Source organism: Bos grunniens, chromosome 6, assembly GCF_055505025.1.
Source record: "Bos grunniens cultivar Pamir isolate PY7600 chromosome 6, Bosgru_T2T1.0, whole genome shotgun sequence".
Classification (NCBI taxonomy): Eukaryota; Metazoa; Chordata; class Mammalia; order Artiodactyla; family Bovidae; genus Bos; species Bos grunniens.
In genome coordinates, this window is record NC_141170.1 from 19821984 (window position 1) to 19843747 (window position 21764).

At 36.9% G+C, this 21764-nt stretch overlaps 1 protein-coding gene and 1 non-coding gene across 3 annotated transcripts in view; both read right to left on the bottom strand.

The window, feature by feature from the left end:
* The window catches only part of COPS4 (COP9 signalosome subunit 4), a 38857-nt gene that overhangs the window by 5089 nt on the left and 12004 nt on the right, over window positions 1-21764 (bottom strand). Inside the window, exons 3-9 of one of the 2 annotated variants that reach the window (XM_086405012.1) lie at window positions 21030-21181; window positions 19913-20016; window positions 15089-15242; window positions 14779-14929; window positions 7256-7426; window positions 3308-3423; window positions 1575-1659 (exon numbers count right to left, since the gene is read on the bottom strand). In XM_086405012.1, the coding sequence (XP_086261138.1) occupies window positions 1575-1659; window positions 3308-3423; window positions 7256-7426; window positions 14779-14929; window positions 15089-15242; window positions 19913-20016; window positions 21030-21181 (933 nt within the window). The remainder of the gene's footprint in view (window positions 1-1574; window positions 1660-3307; window positions 3424-7255; window positions 7427-14778; window positions 14930-15088; window positions 15243-19912; window positions 20017-21029; window positions 21182-21764) is intronic. The other variant, XM_086405013.1, reaches the window with a different exon arrangement.
* LOC147370371 (small nucleolar RNA SNORA70) lies at window positions 11126-11260 on the bottom strand. The gene has a single exon (XR_015166297.1). It is a non-coding gene; the product is annotated as a small nucleolar RNA SNORA70 (small nucleolar RNA).

Below are 21764 nucleotides of genomic sequence, written 5' to 3' on the forward strand. Positions count from 1 at the left end.
GAAAGAAGAAAAAGACAAAATTCACTCTATATTTAACATTCAGGAGTTTATAAATCTGATAAAGTTAAGACAATTTCATATGAATAGCTTTTTTTCTTCTCCCTATGAATAGGAAACGCAGTTTTTTCCTGAGTGAAGGAGGACAAAAGTCAGAGATTTAGGAAACTGAAATCTGAAACAGTCACTGCAGAGGAGGGAAAAAGAGTGGACTAGAGAAATGTATGAAGAATCCCAGGCAGTGCTGAGAACCCAGGATCCTGGATCTGCAGCGGTATCAATCAATCTGGGACTCTAGACTCTTCTCCAGCAACCCTAGTTCAGCTACTCAAGGACAGGCCTGGAAAAGCTGAAGGATGGGGTCATTCAAGGTGAAGACCTGCTGGACAGCAGGAACAAAGTTAGCAGGCAAGTGGTCTGGGGCCTCTGAGAAAGAGTAACTGAAATGATGAACCATGAACTCTAAGCTGGATAAGAAGAACGGCAAAACTTTAAAAAGGGAGACGTCCCTGAAGGTTCCGTGGTAAGACTCTGTACTCCCAATGCAGGGACCCTAGGTTCAATCCCTGGTCAGGGAACTAGATCCCACATGCCATAACTAAAGAGTTCATATGCTGCAACTTAAAAAAAGAAAAAAAAAAAGATCCTGCATGCCACAACGAGGCACAGCCAATATATAAACAACTGAGACCTGGCACAGCCAAATATAAACAACTTTTTAAAATAATAAATTAAAAGAATTTTAAAGGGCTAGGATGACAGGAGGAAAGTGAAAGTCACAGATGGAAGGCTCCAGCGCAGTCAAGGAAGAGGTAAAGCAGACGTACCTGAGAAAGACCACTAAAAAGGCTGGGGAAAGGCCATGGCCAGAGGTGGGTATTTCAAGTTACAACTGTCCAAGCAGAATGGTTCTGGTGCAGTAAGGTCCAGGGCACAAATGAGGTGGGAAGACGGGCTGCGGAGGTTTTAAGACAAACGAGAAAGTCGCGATATCTACTTATCTGTCTGCCTCCATCAGTTTAGTGAGCTGTTGATAGGAAATGCAACTGTCCTTTCTACACGCCCGTTACATGGTATGTAGTCAATAAATCTTTGGTGAGTAAATGAATGAATATAACAATTCCAGTTTCAATTTTTCCTCCTTGCGTTTGGACTGCAAGGAGACCAAACTAGTCAATCCTAAAGGAAAGCTCCAATACTTTGGCCACCTGATGCGAAGAACTGACTCACTGGAAAAGTCCCTGATGCTGGGAAAGATTGAAGGCAGGAAAAGGGGATGATAGAGGATGAGATGGTTGGATGGCATCACCAACTCGATGGACATGAGTGTGAGCAAGCTCCTGCTGATGGTGAAGGATGGGAAACCTGGCATGCTGCAGTCCATGGGGTCACAAAGAGTCGGACCCGACTGAGTGACTGAACAACAACAACAACAATTTCTCTGGGAAATAAGTTCACTCCAGTATTAAGATTCTGGGTCAAAGGATAATGCTCGGCAATTGCTCACTCAGCATGTTTTAATCACAAATACACAACACTGTCATTTCATCATGCTATAACCAAGCAAAACTTCTTACTTTCAAAATGAACTATTCCATCAATCTGATCAATAAATCCATTCATACGTCCTTCTGTGATCATTTGTGATGCTATCTTTTCTGCCTGTTTAAAACAAAAAAACACTCTTAGACATTTTAATTATCATATTGAGTTATTCACACATGCTCATCAACAGAACTGAAAGCTTTTGGGTTAGCTGACCATCACTAAGCCTTATGTATGCGTTCATCTGCTGTTCATTACAAGAACAAATCTTGTAAATCTGCCTATTTAATCCCCCAATTCTTTCTGGGTACAATCCATTATTTTACGCTAACTGGGATCTGTTTCTCTTGTAAGATTTTGAACAAGCACCTAGCCCTCTTAGCAATTTTTCTCTCTGCTCAAAATCAAACTCACAATTTTTCTTCTCTCTGGGATCCACAACTCAAAAACATCCTTAGCTTTTCTTATTCTATTTCATTTCAGTTTTCACATTATTACCCCCAAAACTATTTAAGACAGTAGTTTTTTTGAAGGAAAAACTGAAAGTAGGAAGAGTGTTCAAATTTAACAGGGAAATGAAAGGACTTAAAAAACAATTAAAGGGGAGCAGAAGGTCCTCTAATTCCTAAAGACATACTTCATGTTTACTGTCTGTTAAGAAAACTGGGTTGTGACAGTCTTTATAGTAATTCTGATCATGTTCATAATCAACCCTAATTCACTCCTGAACAGACTGTGACTAGCATTTACTGCTAAAAATATATTCACTTCCCTTAGTCTCAGCAAGGAATCATACCTCAAAGCCTAAGAAGAAAGCATCTATTAATGGTAACTAAAGGCCTGGTTCCAAAATGGTTCCACTGCCTTTACTGTGTATTAAATGCATACATGTAAAGGAACTGTGTTAGTAAAATTTTAATTCAGTATTTTCTAACAGATTAAAGGGGATGTGACCATAACTGCATGACTTTAAGGTCTACAAGTTAGTAAAAGTAAGGTTGATTGCTTGTTTTTGTTATTTAAAATTAAGAGAATGTTTTCTAGATGACACTGGAAATACCCTCTAAATAACACCGACACTTGTCCAGAATTTATACATAGCCAACCAAACTTTATCATGACTAAGAATGAAGTCAACTCCCTAATAATGCAGCCAACTTCTTAAGTTAAATCAACCACAGAAGTTACAACAGAATAGCTTATAGTATTACCATAGTCATTAAAGAGCAGGAAAAAGAATTGAGGCAAACGTTAGTTAAAAATCAGAAACCACTCTGAAGTGGATTTGAACAGATATGAAACAAAGATATTCTTACAAAATGGGAATCATAACCTGGAACCCCTTTAAGATTTCCATTCTAGGTCACTTTACCATGAATTACAACTTAAAAAAAATCCAAAACCAAAGATAATTAATTCCATTACAGTACTATTTTAACACTCAGATAATTTACTTGCATTTATCTGAGGCTTTTTATGTATATTTTTATTGCATACATACAATGCATACAATATTTACCGATTATAGTCCTCCCTCAATATCAGTCCTGGGGGATTGGTTCCATGAGGGCCCTGTCTACCAAAATCCACAGAGGCTCCAGACCCTTACATAAAATGGAGTAGTACAATGAATACAGCTGGCCCCCTCCATATCCACAAATTTTTCATCCACAGTTATTAAGGTCCAACTGTATGTATTTTATTTTCTCTTTATATCAATGATTTAGTCTAACTTCCTTTTTATGTATTGGAAATAAGAAAATACCTTAGCTGCAGGAATCTCTAAAAGGGCTCCAAGTTCTTCAAAGGTAATATTATTATATAATTTGCTTGCAGACAATAAATTGTGTTCAATAACAGCTCTGTCCAAGATGCTAGAACCTTAAATATAAATAAGAAAGTTATAATTTTGAAACTAGGTTTACACTCTTAAAAGACGCATCTTTTTAAAAAAAAATTTTTCCAGACATGTAATAATTCATAATCATTGTCTTTATTCTTATCAACATTTTAAAAGCAACCAAGATGCACTAATTGGTACATTTGGAATCATACAATTAAATAAAAATAACATTTAGAAGATGACTGGCAAGTAGTTACTTATTAGCTGAACAGATTTAGTCCTCTGGATTTGGGGTTTCTGGATTTCTGGATTTGCTTCCTTGGACTAGTTAGCAGCTTCATTGCCTTCTCTTCTCTTGCTATAAGCACAAATTTGATCAGCAAGCAGCAGCAAAACATGATCAGCAAGCAGCAGCAAAACAATCATACAACCTGTTCTGTAAGGTTGATAAGTCAAAACATACAGAGCAATGGGACTGTCTCTATTCCTCTGGGCACTGCACAAGCACTGTACTGAGGCAAATGTGAGAAATGTTTGGAAGCCAAGATCCCCTCGTGAGATATCAGGCATAGGATCTTCCCCTAAGAAGGATAAAACGGCCTGACAGAGTTCTGGACCTAAGGCCCCATCCTCAAAGTGTTAGACTGCTGGGCTCACCCGATTCTTTTTTTCCCTTTTATTGAGATATAATTAACATGTAACATTGTATTCATTTAAAGTGTATAACACAGTGAGTTGATATATGTACATAATGTGAAATGATCATCACCAGTTTAGTTAACTAGTGTCATCACCTCACAGTTACAATTTTTTTCTTGTGATGAGGACTTTTAAGATCTACTCTTAGCCACTTTCCAATATAAAGACCTAAATAAATAGGAAAATATGGAAGATTTAATATTGTTAATTCCCCAAATTGATCTACAGGCTCAGTGCGGTCCCTAACAAAATCCCAGCTGGCTTCTTCACAGAAATTGACAAACTCATCTTAAAATTCACATGGAAATTCAAAGGACCCAGTGGAGCCAAAACAATGTTGAAAAAGAACAAAGCTGGAAGGCTCAAAATTTCTGATTTTCTGATTTCAAATTTTCTGATTTTACTACTGAGACACAGTAATCAAGACTGGGGAATTCTGGTGTGAGGACAGACATAAGAATAAGGGAACGGAATTTAGAGTCCAGAAATAAACTCACATTTACAGTCAATTGATTGCCAACAAAGATGCCAAGGTAATTCAGTGGGGAAATAAGAGTCCAGCAAATGGTGCTAGGACAACTGAATATTCACAGGCAAAGTAAAGTTGGACCCCTACTTCACACCACATACAAAAATTAATTTAACATTAATCAAAGACCTAAAGGTAAGTGCTGCAATTATAGAAGAAAACAGAGCAACTTTTTATGACCCTGGATTAGGCAACAGCCTTTTAGATACAACACTTAAAGCACAAGCAACAAAAGAAAAAAACATAAATTGGATTTCTTAAAAATTAATAACTTTTGGGTTTCAAAAGATACCATCAACAGTGAAGAAACAACACATACAGTGGGAGAAGATACTTATCTGGCAATGATAACATCTAGAATATATAAGAATTCACACAATTTAATAATAAAAAAAACAAATAACCCAATTTAAAAGTAGCCAATAAGCATATGAAAAGGTGTTCAACATCATTAAGTCCTCAGGGAAATGCAAGTCAAAACCATAACAAGATACCACACTTCATACCCACTAGGATGACTAGTGGGTAGGAAGACAATCAAAAAGACAGATAATAACAACTGTGGGAGAAAACATGGAGAAGATGGAACCCGCACACACAGGAATGTAAACTGGAGGAAAACAGTCTGGCAGCTCCTCAAAAGACTAAACATAGTTACCATGCTGCTGTTGCTATTCAGCTGCCCAGTCATGTCGAGCTCTTTGTGAGCCCATGGACTGCAGCACACCTCTTTATCAGTTGATGGACATTTAGGTTGTTTTTGCTATTAATAAGGCTGTTGTGAACATTCATGTAAAAGTTTTTGTACAGACATTAGCTACCATATGACCCAGTAATTCCACTGCTAGATATATATCCAAGAGAATTAAAAATTTTAAAAATTAAAAACCTATGTCCATATAAAAACTTTTACATGAATGTTCACAACAGAATCTGAATGTCCATCAACTGATGAAATAAAATGAGGTAACACAATGTTACTTGGCAATAAAAGTGAATGAAGTACTGATACACACTACAACGCAGATGAACCTTGGAAACATCAAGCTAAGTGAAAGAAGCCAGTCACAAGAGATCACATCTTGTATGATTCCATTTATATGAAATGATCAGAACAGGCAAATCTACAGGGCAGAAAATAGCTTAGCAGTAACACTGCAAAACCCTGGGAATATACCAAAACCACTGAATTGTAATAATAACAACAACACTATGTCTCAAGATTGCTAGCCTAGGCGTTGTAATGACAATAAACAAAGATGGCCACGAAAAATAAATAAAGTAACAAAGGCTAAAATGGAAGACGACGACAAAATGCCTGTGCTATATACACAGTCTCCTGTGAGAAATATGAAAATCATTTGCATTCTCAGGGATCCTAGTTAGAATCCCTCATTTTAGAAGAGTAATCTAATTTTATTTTTTCTTTCTTTGGCCAGAAAGCACAAAGTCAAATCTGAAGTTTAATTATATCAGTTCTAGAAACTTTTTATTTATTTAGCTTTTATCAGATAACTTCCTGCAAAAGAATTTATTAAAGTTACTCAGAATACACAGGAGACAAGAAAACTTGAAATTAAAAAAGAAAAGAATAGCAATGGTCAAAACATACCCATTACAGGTGGGCTACAAGTTTAATTTTTTAAACTTTCTAGCAGCCTATCAAATTAAGAAAATCAATCAGTTTATCAACTCACATTACTTAAATCAAGTGCTTGGAGAATCACAACTAATCCTAAGACCGAAATGGAATTTTTCTCACTATCTTCATAAAGAATATCCTATAGAATAAATTATCTCCTTTAGACAGATAATTACTTGTTTCTTAATGTACAATTAAATAAAAGAAATTCAATAGGTCAATATAATTGCTTCAGTAAATCTGGGAACTAGGGCAGTGACTGGTGAGGTATATATATATACCTTTTTGCCAAATCTTACATAAATAATTGCATACAGCTAGATTCTCTTCAATATGGGATGACAGTGAATCCAAGGCAATGAGTTTGACAAATCTGCGTGTCTGTCTTAACCTTTTCCATATTTCTAGTGGTCTACATCTATATTTTTAGTCATGTGTGATACTGTTGTAAGCTACCTTAAAATCTCTATAGATAAACATACTTAAAATTACTGATGTATGAACAAGCATCTATTAAAAATTCTTTCCCAGCAAAGACAGTCTGACTTAAGCAAATAGTAGGAAACACAACACCAAGTTCTATTCTTATTGGAAACACTTACCCCTTAATAAGCTTGCGCAAGCTACTGTGCCAAATTTTGCTCTATCTAAAATAGGACTGGGTAATTATGCTCTGCTACAAACTGATGTTTAAAATTCATTAAGGTACTTACCAAATGGTTTGAGTTTTAAAAAAATCGGGTGCTATAAGCCTAGCCTATAATTCTTCTGCCTTTTCAGTTTCCAAAAAAATATTCCAAAAAATGCTTTCCAGTAGGTCTACCCTTATATTCCAAACTCATATCCATGTATGATATTCATCTTCAGTCAATATTCATTTTTTATCAAGTACTAGACAAAAATATTACAGAAAGATATCAAGACTCTTCAAATTTAACATACGTTCCACTAGTGTGACCTGAATATTCACTACCACATACTTATAAGAAGCAGTCATTACCATCAGCTGTAGTTGCTTTCTGGTGAGGCATCAGCATGGCAGCAAATTCTTGAAGTTGGTTTCCTCTGATGATCCTGTCTAGGTACATTTTCTCTAGGATTCCATAAGCAGCAAGCTGTTGGCACCTTTCATCCTTAAAAAGAGTAGCTAGCATCCGAGAACGCTGCTGTCCTGAGGGAAACAAGCAAGCATCAGACATTCTCACTCTTCTTTCAATGAAAAACAATCTTTCTTAGGACCCCATTTTGCCTACTAAAATATACAGCTGATCCTCATTATTTGTAGTAGCTATGTCCTATAAAGTCGCTGCCAACACTGAATTAGTGAATACCCAACTGCTGCTCCTAGGGTTGACACAGGATTAGGTTCCTCTGAGCCCCTGGTCACAGCATTTTTCTCAACCGGTCAACATGTAATCTTGTCTTGTGTGTTTGTTTAAAGGCACTTTAATTTATGGCTTACACTATAACTCATGTGAAAGAACTTATCTAACTTACCACACGTATATTCTCCATAAGACACATCACAGACTTCCCACACTTGAAAACACAAGATAATACTATGACACTATGCTTAGGGACCATTTAAAAACAGCAAAACCATCAACAAATGCATGAAAATGTGAAGAGTATCAAATAGACCACAAAAAAGGACATTTGTTTATAGAAGGAGAGCTGAAACAGTGTAGAACATCACCTTGTTTGACACCAGCTGGAAACAATTTAAGTAGAAGGGCTCAAATTTTTTGCTGCTCTGCACATGTCTACAAATGACTGTAAAAGCACCTCAAGTATTGATTTGGGAGGGGGTGACAAATTTTAGCAAGTAGGTAGATTCACCTACATGGAATCTGGGAATAATAAGGATCAACTCTATATTCATCTGTGAAGACTATGATACACAATCATTCTCTCAGTAGCCAACAGGGACTGGTTCCAAGACTCCCTCATAAATACCAAAACTTGCCAATGCAAAAGTCACTTAAGTAAAATAATGTTCTATTTGCACCACCTTCATACATCCTCCCTTATATTTTAGATCATCTCCAGATTATGTATAATACAATGTACATTGTAATGTAATGTAATACAATGTAAATAAAATGTAAATGCTATGTAAATAGTTCTGGCTGGCACCAGCAAATTCAAGTTTTGCTTTTGGAACTTCCTAAAAATTTTTTCCCCAAATATTTTTAATCCATGGGTAGTTGAATCTGCAGATGCAGAACCCATGGATATGGAGAACCAATCATATGCCAAAATGTTACAAATGGTTCAAATTATAGCTAATTGCTATTTTCTTCTTCTTGCTTACTTATATTTCTGTAACAAACATGCATCCTTCTGGTTATAATAAAAAATTGATGAAAGATGAACAAATATTTCTCAGATGGAAAACTTGATTTTCATAGTCTCAATTTACACCTTGAGTACCTTTAAGTGGTGGAAAATCACATGATAACTGATGACATTAAAAAGTGAACTAATGGAAATAAAACTATGAACAGACTTTTTCTTTTTAAATTTATTTTTAGCTCTATATACTGAAAGAGCCTAATGACAATGACATCCAGCATCAGTGAGCATACCTAGTACCCTGATCTTGCTAACCTCATTAAGAAGAACTGCTGCTGCTGCTAAGTCACTTCAGTCGTGTCCGACTCTATGCAACCCCATAGACGGCAGCCCACCAGGCTCCCCTGTCCCTGGGATTCTCCAGGCAAGAACACTAGAGTGGGTTGCCATTTCCTTCTCCAATGCATGAAAGTGAAAAGTGAAAGTGAAGTCGCTCAGTCATGCCCGACCCTTAGCGACCCCATGGACTGCAGCCTACCAGGCTCCTCCGTCCATGGGATTTTCCAGGCAAGAGTACTGGAGTGGGGTGCCGTTGCCTTCTCCTAAGAGGAACTAGAAATCCTTAAAAAATAGCTGATTTCACGTCTGGGGCAGGGGAAATACAAAAGGAGCCTAAGGCATCTTTTTATACTACATATCGGGCTAGTACTCAAAGACTAACAGGGGGGCCATGTCAAAAAGACATAATTTGGTCACATTTGGGACAACTCGACCATCAAAAAGAATCACAACTATAATTTACTGTAACACAAATAAAATTTAAAAATTGAGTCAAATATATAAGAATATTCATAGCAGTACTATTACTAATAGCCAATGACAAGTCAACAGGATAAACAATGTGGTATATTCACAGAATGGGATACCACACAACAATAAAAATGAAGAAAGTACCTGTAACAATGTGGATAAATTTCATAAAGTTGAGCAAAAGAAGAAAGAACAAGAGTATACGTACTACATGACTTCATTCATATAAATACAAGAAGCAGGCAAAGCTAATTATATACTAATGACAGCTCTTGGGGTTGGGGGTTAGGGACAGAGGTTAGGAGAAGGCAGGACAGAGGCTTTCACGGTGCTGGGAATATTTTGTTTCTTTTTCTGAGCATTGACTCTATGATGGCTTTCATCTGTGACAATTCACTGAAGTGTACACTTTTGCTATGTACAGTTTTCTGTGTGTACATGTTTTCTGTACATACATGTTTCTGTGTGTACAGTTTCCTATGTGTACATGTTTTCTGTACATATATGTTTCTGTGTGTACAGTTTTGTGTGTTTCTACATGCAGAAGAATAAGCAGAGAAAAAGTTCACAGTGATATTTGGGGAAAAAAAGGGCAAAGAATGAATAATTCACCATTTTTCATTTTCATTTTATATTATATGCAATGAGTGATCCAGCAAGGATTATTAACAGATATTAAATCATGGAAAGGAATTTGGAAAACAGAATTTTTGTGGTGTCAAAGCAGCACCCCATGAATTGCTTACAAAATACAAAGAGGACAATGTACCTTTACAATGGAGTTTCTACCTTAATTAAATGAACAAACTCAGCATCACTAACAGTGGGACAATGTAGCAGTATGTGCTGACATGATTCAATACAGCGAGTATATAGTATCATTATAAGGTATTCTTGCTAGAAAAAAATTTAACCTGAATCTAATATAACCTCTGGCTATAATTTCTATTTTATAAGGGATCTATGGGATTAAGGAATAAATTAACTATATATATCATAACTATATATATCATCTCTCTCTCTCTCTCTCTCTCTCTCTCTCAAAGAGGGCTTCCCAGGTGGCACGGTGTAAAGAATCCACCAATGCAGGAGATGCAAGAGACACACGTTCAATCCCTAGGTGGGAAAGATCCCCAGGAGGAGGAAATGGCATTTCCCTCCAATATTCTTGCCTAGAAAACTCCATGGACAGAGGAACCTGGTGGGCTACAGTCCATGGGGTCGCAAAGAGTTGGACACAACTGTGCAACTAAGCATAGTACATATCATATAGATCAAAAAATGTAGGATGAAGGATATTCTATGTAATAACTTCAAAGTCAGTATTTTTTTTTTTTTGGACAGGAACGTAAGATTCATCAGTGGGCAAGAGGAAGGAGGGGACAGCCCCCAGGCTCTCATAAGGGCAGGGCCCCTCATTTGTCCAGAGGGCCACCATCAGGGTTGTATATGTAATATGTGACCCCTCGCCATCCAGGATGAGCTGCTTTTCTGCCACCATGTTTTCAAGTTCATCTGCACTAAACTTAGTAAACGCTCAGTTCTTGGAGATGTAGATCTTCTGGCGGCCAAGGAACTTGAACTTGGCCCCACAGAGGGCCTCAATCACATGCTCCTTGTTCTGCAGCTCAGTGTGGATGGACATTATGACTTGGCCAATGTGGACCCTGACCAGTGTGCCCCAGGGCTTTCCAAGGGCACCACACATACCTGTCTGGAGCTTAGACTGGGGATAGCATGCCAGTCATCAAAGTCCACTGGAAAGAGTTGTATCCAAGGTCCCTTAGGGCAACCTGTACAGGCAACAGGCTGCATACACTACCGAGGAGGCTGCTGTTTGCAGCCACTGCACACTGGGCCCCCACGGGGAAAAGAGCACAGTCGGCTTAATTGGCTGCAAAAGTTTTTTTTTTTTCAAGTGAGGAAACTATATACAATGTTGTATGTGAACTACACCACAATAAAGTTGGGGGTGGGGCGGGGAATGAGGAAACTCTTCTAGACTAAAAGAATCTAAAGAGGCATAATCACCAAATACCACATATAAAATTGCTCCTTATTTAAGATGAAAAAGGCAGGTATAAAAGATATCCTTAAGCTAACTGAGGCAGTGATAATATGGACCAGCTGCTAAATTCTACAGTGGAATCACTGTTAACTTTTTCAGGGATGATAATGGTATTGCAGCTACACAGAAAAAAATGTTTCTATTCTCAGGAGATACATGATGACATATGAAAGAGTGTCATGATTTAAAGTAATTTGAGTGCCTTCAAATTACTTTAAAATGATACATCAAAACCTGTGTGTGTGTGTGTGTGTGTGTGTGTGTGCATGCGCATGCATGCACGTGGATGTGAGAGAGAAAGAGAGTCAGTGAGAGAAAGCAAATATAACAAAAAGCTAGGAAAATTTAGAGAAGAGTAATGAAGAGTAAGAAGATCTGCTAATAATAAGACACTATAAAGACAAAGCTATAATAATTTGAAGAGCATGGTATTAGTATATTCATAAATACATAGGCTAATTAATGGAACAGAATACTATGTCCAGAAATCTATTATAATGTGCTTCAAATCAACAGGGAGAAAAGGGATGTAGAATTCAATAAAGAATGCCAACTCAAATAACTAGCCATTTAGAAAAACAAGCATGGACTTCCTTGATGGTCCCAGTGTTAGGACTCTACACTTCCACTAAAGAGGATGTGGGTTCAATTCCTGGTCAGGAACTAAGAAGCCATGTGGTATGTCCAAAAAAGTCACTTTATATGTAACAGATCTATTATTGTTACTTTTAAATGAATTAAATATTTTTAAATTACTCACTTCAATTTCTAATACACTAAACAGCAAATATACTCTACATAAACAAAAGCTCTCTAGGGTTCTCAATTTTTCAGTCTAAATCATTGCAGATGGTGACTGCAGCCATGAAATGAAAAGACACTTACTCCTTGGAAGGAAAGTTATGACCAACGTAAACAGCATATTAAAAAGCAGAGACATTATTTTGTCAACAAAGGTCCGTCTAGCCAAGGCTATGGTTTTTCCAGTGGTCATGTATGGAGATGAGAGCTGGACCATAAAGAAGGCTAAGCGCCAAAGAATTGATGCTTCTGAACTGTGGTGTTGGAGAAGACTCTTGAGAGTCCCTTGGACTGCAAGGAGATCCAACCAGTCCATCCTAAAGGAGATCAGTTCTGGGTGTTCATTGGAAGGACTGATGTTGAAGCTGAAACTCCAATACTTTGGCCACCTGATGCGAAGAGTTGATTCATTTGAAAAGACCTTGATGCTAGGAAAGATTGAGGGCAGGAGGAGAAGGGAACGACAGAAGATGAGATGGTTGGATGGCATCACTGACTCAATGGACATGAGTTTGGGTAAACTCCAGGAGTTGGTGATGGACAGGGAGGCCTGGCATGCTGCGGTTCATGGGGTCGCAAAGAGTCAGACATGACTGAGTGACTGAAACGAACTGAAGTGAAAGATCAGAGGATTCAAGAACTAAAACTACCAGAAGAAAACATGAAGGATTCTAAAATATGTAATTTCAGAATAGGAAAGACCTTTTAAGCAAGTCAACAAAACCCCAAAGCTATAAAAGATTAAAATATTTAACTATATAAAAATCTAAAGTTTCTGAATGGCAAAAATTTCATCAATAGAGCCAAAAAAGAGATAATAAACTGGGAGAAAAACTTGTTAACTTCTTATATATGTGAACAGTTTTTATAAGAAAAAGATAAAAAATGGCTAATGAACATAAACAGACAAATTTACTCCAAAAAAATGGGTTTTTCAATAATGATTTTTTTAAAACACATGAAAAGATGCTCAAAAGCATTCATAGTAAATGAAATGCAAATTAAAACTAGAATGAAATATTACCTTTCTTCTACCAGGTTAGTAAGGATAAAAAAATTTGGAAATATGTGTGTGAGTAACCAGGTACATTGGAAAAGACCTTGATGCTGGGAAAGACTGAAGGCAAAAGGAGAAGAGGGCGGCAGAGGATGAGATGGTTAGACAGTATAACTAATCCAATGGACGTGAACTTGAGCAAACTTCAAGAGATAGTGAAGGACAGGGAAGCAGGGCTTGCTCCAGTCCATGGGGTCACAAAGAGTCAGACACAACTAAGCAACTGAACAACACAACAACAATTAGGTACACACAGACATTATTGTTTAGAGGGTAATGTTAAAAGCCAATTTTAATTTCTACCAAAATTTTAAACGTATGCACCCTTAGATTCAACCATTTAACCTATACGTACACATATAATTACTACAGCATCGTAATTGACTAATTATGATAAAGCCAAAGGACAGAAAATAAAAAAGAATGAGTTTTATGAGTTGTATAAAGACCACCGTGATGGATAGCCACATAAAAAAAGCACCTTACAAAAGTGTGTATATCATGTTATAATTTGTGTATAAAAAGGAGCATACACACTTATATACTGAAACAGATAGAAGAAATCAGTAATAGTTCTTCAGAGTAGAAAGTGGTACCATTTTATGTACTGTCTTTTCAGTAACAAAAATAAATAAGATCACTGCTTCATACAGAATGAAATGTGTAGTCTGAATATGCCATTAGGCTCTCAACTAAACACAGTTCAAAAACAAACATTATAAAATGATTTAGAAACGCCATGGCTTAGAATTCTCAGCATTTCCTCTCAATGCCCTTTCCTGCTTTATAAGTTGAATGATTTACATGCTGTAGTTTAGTAAAAAAGACAAAGAATAGTTTACTACTTATATTTACTGGAGAAAAAGATAAGTGCCAGGTCTAAAAGTGAGGCTTGAAGATTAAAAATTTTTTTAAATCCCCAAAGCAGTACATTAATTATATCACCCATTTCTAGATTTTAATTTTCACTTTCCTTTGCGTAATTCTCAATTTAATATCCATTTTCTTCAGTGATATTTTAGCAGAACTAACCATCAGATTATCTCTTAACAATTCCTAATATCTGTGGGTAAGAGGCTGGTAAATATATATTTTTAAAACGTCTTAAGTTAGCAACCTACTCTTACTGCTTAAATGTTTTAATTAAATTTATCATAACTGTATTAATAAGACATCCTCTTGAAGAACAGTTTCTCACCAAATCCTCAAATAGCAGTGAAAGGCACTCCATCGTGTCTGACTCTTTGCGACCCCATGGACTATACACTCCATGGAATTCTCCAGGCCAGAATACTGGAGTGGGTAGCCTTTCCCTTCTCCAGGGGATCTTCCCAACCCAGGGATCAAACCCAGGTCTCCTGCATTGCAGGCGGATTCTTTACAAGCTGAGACACCAGGAAAGCCCAAGAATATTAGAGTGGGTAGCCTATCCCTTCTCCAGTGGATAGCAACGAACCTAAAATTATTAAGCAAAGGTAGCTTTCTTGTTTACCTGCTGATGCTAGGATGGTGCAGTGCAGAGCATGTTTTAAGGCCTCTAGTCTTTCACTTTCGTGTACTATTGTCTTGTAAGAGAGTTCATTGTACCTTTGTGCAGCTTCAATGAATTTTCTTCTATAATCAAGAACACGTGCATAGCATACCTATGAGAGGGAAAATGTTTCAATTAGGGGGAAAATTAAAAAGCAAAAGAAAAGAGAATTTCTGATGTATAACAACAGCATTTATCAGATATTCTGGAGCACCTTAATATTGTGGGATTCGCCAATACAAAATTAATTCCAAACCAGCTCATCAGTTACCTTATAATGTATCTGTAACTGTTCATTGGTTGATTCATTCTGAAGCAACGATGCCCGATTTATGTAAGCCTCTGCCTGGACTGGATCATCGTCCTCCAGATATAGCCGAGCAATCTTCAGATAGGTCTCCAGTTTATAATCAACATTGTACTGTCTAGGCAATAACAGAAATACACAGAATAACTATTTCACCAAGAAAATTTTTAGGGGTGGTAGGAAATAAGTTATTTTTTCCTGATATGTACACATATATTCTGTTACTATAAGGGACTCAAACTTTTTACTGCATTGGAAAAACACAGAGAAGCTAAAAAACATTTCCAAAACAAATTTTACTGAATTTTCATTATTTTTGTCATTATTCATTTCTATTTTAGCTTCTTCTAATCCTCAGATAGTCTCATAAATCAGAGATCTTTAAAAAAATAATGCCCAGTTCAAGGACATATCATGTACTACCACCAAAAAGAACCATGGACATGTACATCCATCCTGGACAACAATTTGGCAGTATGCTCTCCAACCATTCTTTGAATCCTTTAAAATGCATATACCCTTTACCTACTATATTCTACCTCTAAAAAATAAATCCCCCCCAAAAATCATGCATGTGCACACATATACATGTAGAGAATATTCATTTATAAAGTTATTCATAAATATCCATAATAGGAAAAAAATGGAAATCACCCATAATAGTATTTATGGTAATTAATTAAGTTGTGGTATATAAAGATGACAGATACTATACAGTTACATATATATAAAATAATTATATACAGTGTCATTATTATAAGAATTATTTCTGACAATAGTCATAAGTTTTCACTAAATTAAAAAAAAAGGATAAAAAAGTACATAAAAACACTATCAAAATGTATTTCTATATACATACATCAAGAGAGGAATCACAATTATCTCTTGGAGTGATAATACAGGTAGTTTTCAATTATCTTCTTATCCCAAAGGTCACATTTATACACAAGAAATGTATAACTGAAGACCTTATATAATTCAAAACTCATATAATTCAAGATTTACCCTCACAGAAAAGTTAATTCTACTTATCAGCAAAAGTGGTGTTCCCAAGTGGCAAGAACAGAGTTTACAATTGACTTGGCCCTAACTTTGAAACTAATTCTTCAAAAAATTTTATATCAATTCAAAATTTCCATAAGCCATATATCATTAATATTTTCTATTATCTCCATTCACAACTCATACTTACATATATTGCTATAAACAGCACCGTATTTTTCTGCATTTTCATTTTTTATGCCAAGTATATCTATTATATCTATTACTTTCATAATCAGAATGAATCCTTTTTTAGGGAAACAAGCTCTCAATAATTTATCCAAATCACTTTAACTTGTTTAGAAAACCACAGAATTTTCAGTTCTTGGTATTCTCACAGATAATGTTACAGTACTCTCAAAACATTAATAACCACCACTGCAAAGAACAGTATATTTATGTCAACTACTAATGAAAATAAATCGTTTGCTCTGTACTAACGAGACATTGCTCCAGACAGAATAAGACCAAAGCAATTAAGAAAGCCCTCAGCCTGTTCAGAGGCTTCCATGGAGGTTCAGATGGTAAAGAATCTGCCTACAATGCAGGAGACCTAAGTTTGATCCATGGGTCAGGAAGACCCCCTGGAGAAGGGAATGGCAACCCATTGCAGTATTCTTGCCTGGAGAATTCCATGGACAGAGGAGCCTGGCGGGCTTCAGTCTATACGGTCGCAAAGAGTCAGACACGACTGAGAAACTAACACTTTAACTTTTTCAGCCTTTTCAAACTATCAAAGGAAAAAACTGAATTAACAAGAAGCCTTAGAAAACAAAATTCAACATCTATATATAAAGGCTTTTTCATATACTGACTGCTTTTTCAAGGGGCATCATTTCGCACAAAAGGCAAGATACCTGAAGTAATGTTTGCCTTATGATCACAAAAATTAAGGAAGACAAAATAAGAATCCCTTATTCACCTGGTAAAAGAGTAGAGAAGTAACTGAAAATATTTTTTGTCATTTAGTTGGTATTTTTATAGTTGCCAACTGAAAAAGGAAGTGTGTTCAATAATATAACCAAGAGTTTAACAACTTTCATCTTTCTTGTACAATATAAAGAACTGTATTTTTTTAGAATCATATCAAAGGCAAGATTAGCTAAATAAGAGTTACAAACTATCATCTTAATTTTTCTAATCCTTCTTCCATCTCATTTTCTCTAGTATTTCAAACCCAAAAATCCACTGAACTCACTGTGACCCCAAACCACTAATCCTATTACATTGTTACTGTATTTTTCTCCTTAAAAGCCTCACTTTCCTCCCAACCTCACTTGACCCCTAAGGCTAATCATTACAATCACTGAATTGCTTATGCACTTGTCTGCCTTGTTCCTCTCATGCTGTTGTACTTGTTGGGCAAAATCAAAATGCTGGTTAAATCAGAGAGTTCATCCACTCCTTTTCTTCCAACCATGTAGCTGAACTCCGATGGAGAAAAACACCCGACCAGTCTGCCAGATCTCATTTTACAGACTAAGACTGTTAAACGAGCCTTACTGCTGCCAAGTATACCGTACATCTTTAGTCTATTTACTATCCCACTCTCCTGGAGAATTTTTCTGATATCCTTGTATCTCTTCAACCTCACTACTCCCACCCCTATCAGCTGATGACTGATTCCAATTTCACTAAGAATACTGAAATAATCAAAGAGTACCTACACAAGCTCCACCACCATATTACTAACATCTGCACCATATACTCTGTGTTCCTGGCTGTTAGGGTAGATCACTGGGGACTAGTCTGCCCACCAGGGACTATTCGGCAATGTCTACATTTTTGATAGTCACAACCAGGAGTAGTGGCGCCACTGGCATCCAGTGAGTAGAGGCCCCTGGTGCTGCTACACCTCTGCAATAACTAGAGCCTCCACAACAGGGAACTATCCAATCTAAAGTGCCAATGGCACCAAGGCTGAGAAACTGCCAAGTATGAACTATCTGCGGGCCTATCTGAAGCCTATCCCGCCACTGGATTCCTTCCCCTCTTGTCTACTTCTGCAAGAATCCCCTCCATTACTCCCCAAGATCAGAGTTTTGCCTTCCACTGAATCATAAAAGAAAAAAAACAATCTCTACCTAATGTCTACTGTCATCTTCTACCCTACTTCTCTGCTCCCTTTTATGAACACTTCCCCGAGGACTTGCCCATGCTCACCATCTCCAATTCTTCTCTTCCCGTTCTCTTGTAAACAACTTCAGTCGGGCTTTCACTCTCACCATTTCACCAAACCAGCTTCCGTCAAGGCCACCAATGATCTCCACATCACTCACTCTTATGGTCAACCTTCAACTCCTCATCTTACGTGACCATCAACACCACATTGATCACTTGCTCCTTCCTAATACACTTTCCTCGTTTGGCTCCGCAGATACCACACTCCACATTCTCCTGGTTTTCCTCTTACCTCAATGGACAATCCTCACCCGCTACATCTCCCTCCTGCCCTGACCTCTTAATGTCAGAATACCCAGTACTCAGTCCCCTTCTCTACATATATGCCCTGCCTCAGAGATCTCATCCAGTCTAATGGCTTTAAATTCCAGTTATATATCAATGGTTCCCACAGATGTCAACACATCTCTAGTCCAGACCTCTCTTCTAAACTCTAGACTAACAAATTCAACTCTCTACTAGGTATTTCTACTTGGTTATCACATGTCCAAAACAGAACTCTTGATCTTCCCTCAAAACCTATTCTTTACCATTCAGTAGATGGCCACTCTGTTTTTCCAGTTGTTCAAACCAAAACTCAGGACTTCTCTTGGCTCTTTTTCTTATATCCAAACTGTCAAGAAATCCTTAGCTTTATCTTAAAAATATATTCAAAGTCCAACATTTCTCACAATCTCTATCTCACCTGCAGTGGTGCGTAAGCCTCTCAGCTAATGTCCCTGCTTCTATCACTGCATGCCTACAGTTTATTCTCAACCCAGTAGTTAGAATGACTCTTTAAAATATGTCAGGGACTTCCCTCAAGGTCCAGTGATTAAGAATCCACCCTCCAATGCAGGGGACGTGGGTTTGATCCCTGGTCAGGGAACTAAGAATCCTATATGCTGTGGGGCAACTAAGCCTATGCAACCTAACTACTGAGCCCATGTAGCACAACTAGAGAACCCCAGATGCCACAACAAAGAGCCTGTGTGCCACAACTAAGACTTGACGCAGCCAGATAAATAAATGTTTTTTAAAAAATGAAATATAACTCAGATCATGTCAGTCCTCTGCGCAAAACCCCTCAAAGGCTTTTCATAGTTTCACTTAGAAAAATGCCAAAGGCCTTACGACGACTGACAAGGCTCCACGTCCTCGTCCCAGTCCTCTCTGATCTCACCCTCTGTCACTTTCCCCTTTGCTCACTCCACCCACAGTGGTCTCCTTGGTCTTCTTAAAATACTCTGAGCAAGCTCCCATCTTACGGCCTTTGCATAGCCATCCTCTCCAAGAGGATCTACTGATACTCTTCTCTCCAGGAGCGCACAGCCACTCCGTTACCCCCTTCAAGTGTTTAGAAAGGTGCTATCAGGACCACCCTACCACTCTAATCGCCCTGACTAGTAACACATCCCGCCCCTCACTTTATCCCCTTTCTCCATAGCCCTTATCACCTTCTAACATGGTACAAAATTCATCTATTTATTCATTAAATTGTTCATTAGCTGTTTCCTGTACTAAAATGGAAGAAAAAAGTAAGTGAACAGTTATACATATCCATCCAATATCCACTATTTACTATACTTTTGTCCTGTTTCCAAAGGAATTCCCACCAACACTTGGGCTGCATTTCTCCAATCTTCTTCTTTTTCATATATGGATGCAAGATGCTGTCTTATGGAAGCAACCTGAAATAGGAAGCATACGGGTTAAATTATTTCCATTGATATTAGTAACTAATTAAAATAAATAGAATGAGATCTATCACGACAATGCTCTTATCCAACACACTATGCAGGCAAGCAACTAGTAAGTTTACCTAGACTACCCAAATTTCTTCTGTGAACTCTGCAGTCATAAAATAGCAAAACAGTGAACTAACACATTTCTCTAATGTGGATTATAGCAAAATTTAAATATTAAGTCTTGTTTTTGTGTCACTGCACATATAATGCTGGAGTTCTCCTATGTTCTCAGTCTAATTAACAATTTATTGATTTTTAAAAATAATCTAGGGCTTCCCTGGAAGTCTGGTGGTAAAGAATCTGCCTGCCAATGCAGGGGACATAGGTTTGATCCCTGGATCAGGAAGAATTCTACTTCCTGATGAGCAACTAAGCCCATGAGCCACAACTACTGAGCCTGTGTGCCGAGAGCCTGCACTCTGCAACAAGAGAAGCCACTGCAATAAGCAGTCCTCACATTGCAACTGGAGAGCAGCCCCTGCTCACCACAACTACAGGAAAGCCTGCCCAGCAATGAAGACCCAGCACAGTCCTAAATAAACACATAAGTAATTTTCAAAAATAAAATAATCTAAAAAGTAATATTTGGTTCATAAAAGCAAATTATAGTATATAAGCAAATGTCAGCTGGACTTAAAGTATCATAATACTTATTTGATCTTATACTGTAAAATGCTGTTTGGCACACTATTTTGTAGAAATAAAATTGAATGATTATCTCCTTTAAAAATTTAACGGTATCTCTCAAAATAATTGCTGCTATCTCACGCTTAAAAATCACCACTCTTAATAGCCAATATTTTATAATATTAACTATAAATGGGATATAACCTGTAAAACTTGTGAATCACTATACCATACACCTGAAACTTATAATCAACAATACTTTTTAAAAAAGAAAACATAATAAACAGGTTTCTAAAAATAAAACAAAAATCACTGCTCTAGGTATTTACCTGCTCCTCAAATGAAATGACTCTAGGCTGGATCTTCTCCAAGGTGAAATGATAGATTTCTTTGGCTGTGCTATCAGGCAGGTTAGGGAGATGGGTGCAGAAATCAGTCAGCAACTGGCGAGAGATCACGAGGCTGACATTCTCATTTACCACTTGTTAAAAAAAAAAAAAGTAAAGGATAAGAAAAACATGAATAATCTGTGTATTTTCACTAAGCAATTAATTTTCACCTAAAATTAATACTAAAATATATTAGTGTACCTTTCAAAGCATTACTTACAGATCTCCATACTCCTATGACCTTATATTACAGAACCAGTTTTTCTTATTCTGAATTATTTGATCACTTAACAACTACACCAAAACATTAAAAATACCTAATGCCACCTGGGAAGCACTTTAAATACCACAACTTTTCTAAGAATCAGAAATGGCTGAGAAAAAGTTAACAGTTTAGAATTTTATGTTATTCCTTTCTCTTCTTTATATTTCTACAAAATGACTGAGAAAAAGTTAATAGTTGAGAATTTTATGTTATTCCTTTCTCTTCTTTATATTTCTACAAAATGACTGAGAAAAAGTTAATAGTTGAGAATTTTATGTTATTCCTTTCTCTTCTTTATATTTCTACAAAGTGAAGGCGCCTATATTTTTATTTACATTCTTATATCCCACCTAGCTACAGAAAAAAAAAGTTAAAGAAGAAACAGTGAAACAATTTTCATTCAGTTTAAA